Here is a 9,600-nt window from a genome sequence, read left to right as displayed (position 1 = left end):
GTTCTGAAATGTAAGCCATCCCCTGCATTTTCCTGGATTTGGCCAAATAAAGATAGGGAAGGGGGGGGAAATAAAAACAAGCCACACCTTTCCTCACCCTGGTTCCCAGGCAATAAAAATATCTCAGAGCAGGAGGCCTGGTTTCTCAGCTCGGCCAGTGACGGAATCATGTGGTGAGCCAAGGCAGCAGGGAGCTCACCTGCATTGCTTGGCTTTTCTTTCCCACAGGGTGGATTTTGAGGATCCCAGTTCCAAGGCAGCACTGGCAAAAGCCATTTGAGTAAGGCTTCCCTTACTCAAATTTGAGTAGTCTTCCCTTCCCAATGCTCCCATGGACCCCTTCTCCTCCTCCCCCCCGTCCATCGCCTGCTTGCAGAGCTAATGAACCCCTGCAAACTCCCAAAGCCCTCTTGGGGATCCTACACCCAGGGGCACATTTTTCCAAGCATCTCTCCAAATATGTATGTCAGCAGCAGACAGGGGAGGAGAGCAAGGGAAAAAAACCATTTTGTGAGTATCCATCTGTTTGCAGATCATTAATTCTCCCTGGGGAGCCCCAGAGCTCTTTCATCTGCTTTTTGCTAAGTTTAGGTCAGGGAGGTTTTCGGGTGCAAGTGTAGTTCAGGGAAAGGCAAAGGCGCCCTGGGCTTTAGCAGATCACTGAGGAGGAATTTGGGTAGGCAACAGGAAAGCTCTTTCCCCGGCTGGGAGGCATCCAGTCAGGGCAGAAACAATCCCGGCTGCTGGAGGCTTTTATAAAAGTAAGAATAGATGTTTACTCACAGGAAAGCGAGGAACGGAAAAAAGTTATCAACACCATTGTTTGCTGCAAATAATTTCACCTTCTCCAGTCATATGGTGCATTCAAAAAAACCCTGCTCTTTCTTAGGTAACATCACATACAGGAGTCAACTATGTAGCACCTATGTAGCTGAGCTCACTCCTGGCCGGCCCCGAGGGCTCGGCTTGAGCCCACCCCACGGCAGAGCCCGTTTCCCATCACCTCTTCGGCTCTTTCTCGCTCCCGGCACCTTGTGGCCAAGACAACCTGACCTGAGATCCGCTTTTCCAGACGGGATATCCCTCTGCGGCTGCATTTAGGGGCTGACAGCTCTTTAATTGCCATTTATGAAACACCCTGCCACAGCCCGGAGTGCAAAAAACTTCTCAGTGCTCAGCTAAGAAACCGTTTCTAACGCTTGCTGGCTGCAGCATCGTTTGCCTGGGGTCCCTCCCCCGGACTATAGTGGGGTTTGGGGGTTCATGAGCAAGCTTAGGCAATCTCAGAGCAGCACGGGACCGAAAACCCCCACAAAATACTGCTGTCTAGACAGAAATTGTGGTATGTCCTTCTCTGCGACTTCTCTGGCATGTTGCTCCCGGGGAAGGGTCCTTCCCGGTCTGAACCATGCTATTCCACCGGAACGTTGTGGAGGGCTCCTTCCTCTCCACCTGTGACCCAGCATCGCCTCCCCTCTCCCCTTGCAGCCCCCTACAACCGATGGCTCCCTGGAAAAGGCAGCACGCCCAAAGCCCGGCGTTCTGGCCCGTGTCCGGCCAAGGCCAAGGGCGCAGGATCCCAGCACCACCTCCTGGTAACGCGCCGCCATGCACGGCCCGCAAATCCCCCAGCAAGCCACGGGGACCATCTGGGGAGAGAACCCGGGGCTGCCCAGACCCCAGACTTTCACGTGTCTGGCCAAGTACGGGCATCTTTCCCTTCCCCCGGCAGCACGGGGCGGCTGCGGGCGCAGGACCCCCCATTGCATCCCCCAGTGAGCGGCAGCTGCCTGCTGTGGGGTGAATAGCGGCGCGGCTCGGCCGAGAGGCGACCGAGTTTAATTGGAGATGAATGGGCACCTCCCTGCAACCCGTGACATTTTCATTGCAGGCTAACAAGGGGAGAAAAATCCAATTAGGTAACAAAGGGGGTCCCTAATCGGCCGCGCAGCCCGGCGCGGGGCAGCCAGGACAGCACAGCATCCCACAGGAGAGCAGGGACAGACCATGGGAAAACAAGAAAACCGTCCAAAAGATTCCTCTTCTGGTATTGCAGAGGCCATACTGCAGGATGCCAAGTGCACCCAAAAAATGTAGTTATAGAGTTGCTATTTGCACCCCCAGGGTCCCATCCATAAGTCTCCCAGGTCACTGAAATAAAGCTAAAATGCCCCAATGTGAGCTGAGCAGGGTAGGGCAGGGGCATTTCCCACATACAGAGTCTGAGAGCAGGGGTAAGTAACCTGCAGCCAGGAGCACGCTGCCCCTCAAAGAAAATAGTAATAAAATTTGGCAGACTCCTCCCGTGGCACCCACCCAACACCGAATTTTCAAGAAAACCAAGTTCCAGGAGCAGGTAAGGAATGAACCACATCAGAGTTCATTACCAGAACAGCTTTTTCAAACCACAAAAAGTTTTGGATAACTCTGGGTTGCAGTTTTTCCAGCAACAGGTGCCTTTTCACGGTTTTAATGTGTGCAGTCAGAAGTACCATTTATCTCCAAGCTCTGGTGCCTAAAGTGGGGGTGGGGGGAATTATGGTGGCACTCACACACATGCAAAACCCCCAAAATGCAGGGATATTGGGGCATCACGGGCTGTGGCAAGGGCATAGCAGCGCACTGGGAAAGGCAAGGGGGGCAGGCACATAAATAACAGCTGGGGTTTAAAGGAAGGGTGATAAATGGGAACGTCGCACTCCCTCGGGAATTATTAACGGTGGGGGAGGCTGGAACCTTGGCTTTGCCCCAGGAGCTGGGCTGTGTGGAGAAAGCCAATGGGTGGGAGCGGGCAGGGGGAACAGATGGCTGGGGGAGGCCGGGGGTCCGGCCGGGAGCAGGGGCTCTCCACCAGCACAGCACAAGGAGCTGTGGTGGAGTACAGCAGCTGCATCTCCCACAGGACACAGCTGGGCTGCGTGGAGGGAAGGACCCCTGTGCCCTCTCCTCCCTGGAGCCCCTCAGGTGCTCCAGCCACAGCTCCAGGTGGCCACCGTTGAGTATTGACCCAGCGCTATCTCAGCTCCCACCTTATCAGGGCAAGAGCCAGCTCTGGGCACCAGCACCTGCCCCATTAATCTTCCCCCTGTCCCGCAGGCATGAGGTCTCTGTGCCTGAAACAGCCTGCCCAGGGAGGGAGCGGGAGGGCTTGGGCCCTGGTGCCCAGCGTGTGGGGATGATGGATTGGTACCTGGGAGGTGACAGAGAGAGCACTTTTTCTTTTTCCCTTAAACTCCTGCCATCGCCTCTGCCCTGGCAAGGGGGCTGTGGGCAGGACAGGTGCCTTTATACCTGGGCATACTCATGGCAACTTTTTCCGCTGGAAATTTGAATACTGAAGACTGCGGATGTGGTGCCTTGAGGAAGAGAGAAAGTGAGCTCCACTCGCAAACACAGGGTAGGAAGGGAGGAGGAAATAATTTCCCTACAGTTTCTCTCTGAAATAATGAGCTGACCCTGGGCGAGCAACCCACGTTCTGCTCACAGCTTTTAGGCTGAAGATGGAGATGTGATTCCCCTTGCCAGGGCCAGCTCCAGACAGAGCTGCACAAAGTCCAGGCAAGATCACATCTGAGGCCCCAGGAAAATGAAGTAAAGCATCATAGCTCTGGTTTAAATGAAAACAAAAGGCAGCGATTCTTCATGGCTGCAGCTGCACAACTCCTGGCTGCAAGGGTTAAATGCGGTCAGAAACATCTGTGGGGGCCATTAAGCACAAAACCTCTGTGTGCTCCTCAGGGAGGGAAGCCCCGTGTTTTGACCGAGCAGGAGCCCCACGATGAAGGGGTCACTGAGGTGGTTCCAAATGCCTCACCCCCAGCACCCTGCTCTTACCTGTACCCCAGCAAACTCCATTCTGGAGGTGCATGGAGCTTAGAGGGGCCAGAAAGCTCCCAGCAGAAAAGTTCACAGCCCTGCAGGTGAGAGAATAACCAGGGAGGCAGGGCAACCCAAGCAAAGGAAACACTGAGCTTTTGCCATAAAACCCACCCAAGCACACTGTGTGTCCAGGAATGAAGAAAGATGCTGGGGGTGTTATCATGCACCTCCTCCTCCTCTGGGAAGGGAGAGCATCACTAAACAGTCAAAGCTGGGAAGAGTCTAACTTGCCAGCCAAGGACTTGGATTCACAAGCAGATAGGACCTGCTCAGAGGTTAGTTAGCACAGTCTAGCCCAGTTCCAAATAGAAATACACATTGATTTCTGCACTTTTCCTCTGCACTGTGAAGTCCACAGCTCCAAAAGGGCAATGTGCAGTGGGTCGGTCTCGTTAGAAAGCAGTGCTGTCCCATCAGCCCTGTGCTGAAAAGCCTCTGAGCAGAGGAGAGGACACTGTGGGACATGCCAGTGGCTGCTCCTCAGGGAGCTCACTGCTTGGTTGATGCTTTTGCCCTCTCCTTAAAAGCCCCTTAAACCCTCAGGTTATGTTTCCTCTGACAGAGAAAGGCCCAGCTCTTTTGGTGAGGGCACCACATGAACCACAGGCAAGGCTTGAAGGTGGCTTGGGGGTGCTGGGACACGGTGCCATACCCCCTCCTGCCCTCCCCATCTAGGCAGTGCAGATGCGATGGAGTTTCCCCCTTCCTTACACAAACTTGGGATCTCCTTTCAGCCATTGCTTTTTTTTCTTGTATTGATTTTTAAAAGAGGGCACTGCAGCTTTAAAGAGCTTCCCAGACTTGCCTTTGTGACCGGAGGAGAGGGTGGGGTGGTGGCGGAGGTGGGGACCCAGAAGAATGAAATAAAGAGAAGTACAACAAAAAGAAGTTAAAAGTGTGAGTGACAAGTTTTCGGCAACAGGCTTCAGCCCCTGTGGGGTCGTTTGGGCGAAGAATGGCAACAAATGAACAAATGAGCTGGATTTTCATGCTTGGTGGACGGTGAATGAATAAGCATCTTTTAAAACCCTATCAGGAACTCTTTGGATTGTCATTATAGCTGGGAGGAGGGGGGGAAAGGCAGACTTTTGAAGGCTGATCATGTGAAAGAATCCCAATTCTTCGCCTTTTCTCTGCCGGCAAGCACGGCTACACAGAAACATGCGGCCAGTGCAGCCACAACCAGGCATCCTGCCATGGCCCAGCACAGGAGCACTGCTGGGGGACACTGGGGTGCCCCGATGCCCTTTGGAAGAGGTGAGAGGGTCTGCTCTGCTTGGAGAAGCCCCCTCTGGTTCCCAGTGGCATGGAGGGGACAGGCAGTGGTTTGCAGCCTCCTCCTCCGGGAAACCTGACTGCAATGTCAGAGGCAGACAATGTGAGAGGGCAGAAAGCAACTCACTTAAAGCCGTATTTAGAGCACAGAGTGGAGGCCTGAGGTCAAAGGAATTGCCCTGGGATTATGGGAATCACCCTCATTTTCTTGCCAGCCTTTAGACACAAGGGAGCCAGCCAGGAGCAAGGAGGAGGGGGATGAGTCTGTCTCTGAGGAAAGGACCTGGGTGTTTCCCCTTTCCTGGCCCTGACAATGAGCCTGGCCTCTCTGAGCCACTCAAATAATTTACAGCGTCTATTTTCAACTGTTTTTTGTCCTCGATCCCCCATTTTAACCTTGAGCAGAACAGAGCATTGGTGAGGAAGTTGCAGGAGACTCTGTGGCCAGAGTTTGCTGAGTATCCCTACAGATGGAGTTCAGCAGTAAAGTGCAGCCATGGAGGAGAGAGAAGGTCCAGAGGGAGACAGGTATATAAAGTCTCCTTATTTCTGTAATAAATGATTCTATTACATACTGAAAAAAATCATAGAATTGTAGAATTGTTAAGGTTGGAAAAGACCTTTAAGATCATCAAGTCCAACCGATGTTTAGACGATCTTTTTCTCTAAACAGAGACCTAAAGCTGAATATTGGAGGCATGAAGACATCAGCTTGTAGTAAAAAGGGTTTCCCATGGCTGCAAAAATAAGAGTTGAGTTCACCTGGTGTGAGATTTCAGCAACCAAACCTGCCAGGGCCCGGGCTAAGTTGGTTTTCAACCTGTTGCCTGCAAGTATGTGAGGGCACAAGCCTGTGTCTCTGAAACGGTCGAGGTCCAGCAGCCACCTGTTTCTTCCACATCAAAAAGTCCAGAGGCCATTACAGCAGCCGTGGTTATAAAAGCCAGGCACTGGCGCTGGGACAGCCCCGTCAAGAGAAATGAGACCATCATGCACTAAACATAGAGAAAAGATAAATGGAAAAGGAGTCTTTCAGTCTTCATTATCAAGTTTCCATGGGTTTGCCAAAACCATAGCAACCAGTTCAAGCAATGATTAACCTAATAATGTGGAGGCAAAGAAAAAAAAGTGCATTCAAGCCCCTAAAGAAGTCACTAGTTCTCTAGAGGTAGTAAATCTGCCTGCCCCCCCCCCCCCCACATCCACCCCCAACACACAGCCCTACGGCTGGAAGACCAGAAGCATCCTAAGTCTCCAGAGAAAAGAATCAGCAATGCAGTAAACCCCACTAAAGTGACCACTTTCTGAAAATCAGCTGTATAGACATCTTTGTGGAGTTCTGTAATACCTGCTCTTCACTGAGCCCTCGTGCTATTCTTACTCCTTTTCTTGCCCATACCGACCCTGAGCTATCCTTTGCGATTTTTTGCAAAAATGCTACTTTTGCAGGTAAGTGAGTGTGTTGTGATCCACTTTGGTCCCACGGCATATGCAGATAGAGAGGGCAATATGATACCTCCTGCAGGGAGATATCAGAGGGGAACTGGACTAGCAGGGAAAACATTAAATGATTTTATCACCCAAATAATGACGGTGTTTCGCCTGTGGCCACACACAGAGACCTTGGGGCTCTTTGCAGACTGTTAGAGTACGAAAACAATACACAATTCAGCCAGAAATGGGGGAAGGGGGAGGAATACTATTAGGTCTTTCATTCTGCCTATCTGATCTACGACACAGATAGATCACGTTCAGGACTATAACAGTACACACAGAGATAGGCATACACAGCCTTTTCTTAGTCCTCAACCTTGCCCCATGGCCTATGTTTCTCCGGCAAAGTGGGCACAGCTTCTCAAAGCAGTGAATAGGCAAGGCAAGGGGGCTCTGCATGGACGGACGGGTCCCAGGAGGCAGCAGAAAGAGCAGATCTCCAAAAAGCTGAAGTAAAAAGTGAGATCTGCTCACCTTGCTTGTCAGCACTGGCTGCCCTTGCTCCCTCCTCCCGGGTGCGTGAGGCACCTGCAGCTCCTCCCCGTGGGACAGTTTGTTGACCGAGGCTGGATCAAGTGCACAAGTACAGGTCACTGCTTCTCCAAAATGCACCACGCTTCTGAGCTGCAAAGTGTCCTGTTAGCACTAGGGCCATGCCCTTTGCCGCAGGACTGGGCGATGTCCCCCAGAGCCCACCCGAATGCGCAGCACCCCACCGCCGGCCTGCCCCCAGGCTGACTCCAGCAGCTCCCAGGGGAGAGGCACCGAGAGGGGCTCCCCATCACGCCGTGCCGGGAAGGGCAGACCGCGAAGGCCGAGCCCCGTCGAGGGGAGCACAGCGCCGCGCCCCCGGCCCGGCCCGTGCCCGCCGCCGCCTTCAGCACCATGGCCAGAGCCCGGTGCGGGCCGGGGCGCCGGGACCGCTCCGCGCATCGCTCTGCGCACCCACCACCACCCAGCCCTCCCCGAGCCGGGGGTCTCCCCCACTCCAGCCCCGCTCCCGAGGAGGGGGATAGCTCGGAGGAAGGGGAAGGGGGGAAGGAGGGGGCGCCCCGCGATTGCCGCCCCATCGGCGGGGCGGGAGGTGGAGGAGCGGCGGGACAAGACCCCCGGGATGCCGGACCCGGTCAGGTTTCACTCTCGCCTCTTTTATTGCTGTACGGGAGGGGGCGGTTGTTGTTGAAGGGGGGGGGGGGGGGGGGGGGGGGGACACGGACTGTTTGTGCGTGCGTCGTTGTTTCCAGTAACCAAATTTCTTTTGTTCTACAAATTGCCTCAATAGCGTCTCTCTGCCGCGGGCAAACGGGCTCAGCGAAGAACAATTAGCATCACAATGGGCTTTTGGCCTCGCGGGCCGCTTTGTCTAGCGACGGCCGCCCCGCCGGGGCAGCGCAGAGAGGGGAGGCGGCCCGGCCGTAAATCTACCAGCTACAAATTGAGTCCCGGCAGGAGAGGGCCAGGAAGGGCTCGGGGGATTCATGCGGCTTCTCTTCTCGTCGTGCCGTGGGAGGTAGTGCCTTTCCCACCTCTGAGCTTTTAAGAGGCCTGAAGCAGCCCCCCCCTCCCCGCTCCAGCCCCCTCTCAGGGTTGCAGGTTCCGTCGGCTGCCCCCGATCCCGCGCCTGCCCTGGCTAAACTCACCCCCCGGCAGGATGAGGTCGGCCTGTGAAGGCGCTGCCCCGGGCACCCGCACCGCTCCAGGCGTTGGAGCTCTGTGCCCCGGGGACGTGCTCCAAACAGCCTCGCAGCCGGGAACGCCTCACCTGGAGGCGATGGGACAGGACCGGCCGCAGCCCTGTGGGAAAGGGCACCTGCAAAGAGAGGCTGGGTTTAAATCCGCGCTGGGCCCCGACGGGCACACGCTGGAGTGTACACAGGCACGCAGGGCCCCGCCGCGCCGCTCTCCATCACCGCTGCTCCGGGCACACCGCCCAGGGCCCCGAGGAAGCCCCCGCAGGGCCGGCCCTGCCCTCCCTGGCGCGGGCTGCGCTCGATTGGGAAATCCCCAGAGAGCCCTCGGTGGAAAAAACACAGCGTTGCACAGGTCTGACCGCGACACGCTTTATTTTTCCTCTTCTTCTTCTTCTTCAGAAAACCCAAAATACAGCCGCGGCTACGGACAGCTGGACCACCGCTGCTAAAAATACTCTTATATACAAAATACATATTTGTCACGAAATATAATCAATAAATACCGATAGCGACAAATTAATATAATTTACCGTTAACGAGTACAAAACCGTGATTTGTTTTTGTCCGCCCGCTCCCGCTGCGCTTTTCAGCCGAGCGGGACGGGACGGGGCGGGGGGAAGCGGGGCCACCGCCGCCCCCCGGCGCGCAGCGCGGGGAGCCCCCGCCCCGCCGGCCCTTTGAAGGCCACAAGCGGGGGGACAGCGGCCGGGCGGGGGGCTCACAGGAAGGCAGGGAAGGCGGCGGGGCCGCGGCGCAGGGCGGCGGGCGGTGGCGCGGCGGGGCAGGGCGAGTCCCAGGGCCCGGGGGAAGCGGTGACGGGGGGTGGCGGCGGCGGGGTGGGCTCGGGCAGGCTCTGTTCGGCCAGACGGAGGCTCTGCGTGAGCGCCCAAATGTAGTTGTGGGCGAAGCGGAGCGTCTCGATCTTGGTGAGCTTGGCGTCGTCGGGGAAGGTGGGCAGGACGCTGCGGAGAGCGTCCAGGGCGGAGTTGAGGTGGTGCATGCGGTTCCTCTCCCGGTCGTTGGCCTTCATGCGCCGGCTCCTCTTCTGCTTGCTGAGCAGCCCCTCGTTCCGCGCCTTGCCGCGGCCCCGCCGCGCCTTCCCCTTCCTGCGGGCCGCGGCCTCCCGCGGGGCCAGGGCGGTGCGGGCCGGCGAGGCGTCCCGGCTGCCCGCGGAGCCCCCACCGGCCGCTGGGGTGGGGTCCTCCGCGCCGCCGAAATAGGGCTGCCCTTCGTCCGGCGAGCGGTCGCTCTGCGGGGCCAT

The 9,600-nt window shown here is 56.2% G+C and overlaps 1 protein-coding gene across 1 annotated transcript; it reads right to left on the bottom strand.

The window, feature by feature from the left end:
- Positions 1-9,057: 9,057 nt before the first annotated feature.
- On the bottom strand, positions 9,058-9,600 carry LOC113987806 (neurogenin-3). The gene has a single exon (XM_027720900.2). The coding sequence runs from the start codon at positions 9,598-9,600 to the stop codon at positions 9,058-9,060; it is 543 nt and encodes a 180-aa protein (XP_027576701.2).

This window comes from Pipra filicauda, unplaced genomic scaffold (genome assembly GCF_003945595.2).
Source record: "Pipra filicauda isolate LSUMZ 115617 unplaced genomic scaffold, ASM394559v2 scaffold246_size1145428_pilon, whole genome shotgun sequence".
Taxonomy (NCBI): domain Eukaryota; kingdom Metazoa; phylum Chordata; class Aves; order Passeriformes; family Pipridae; genus Pipra; species Pipra filicauda.
The sequence above is the reverse complement of the archived record's forward strand: the minus strand, read 5'-3'. Positions and strand labels throughout refer to the sequence as shown.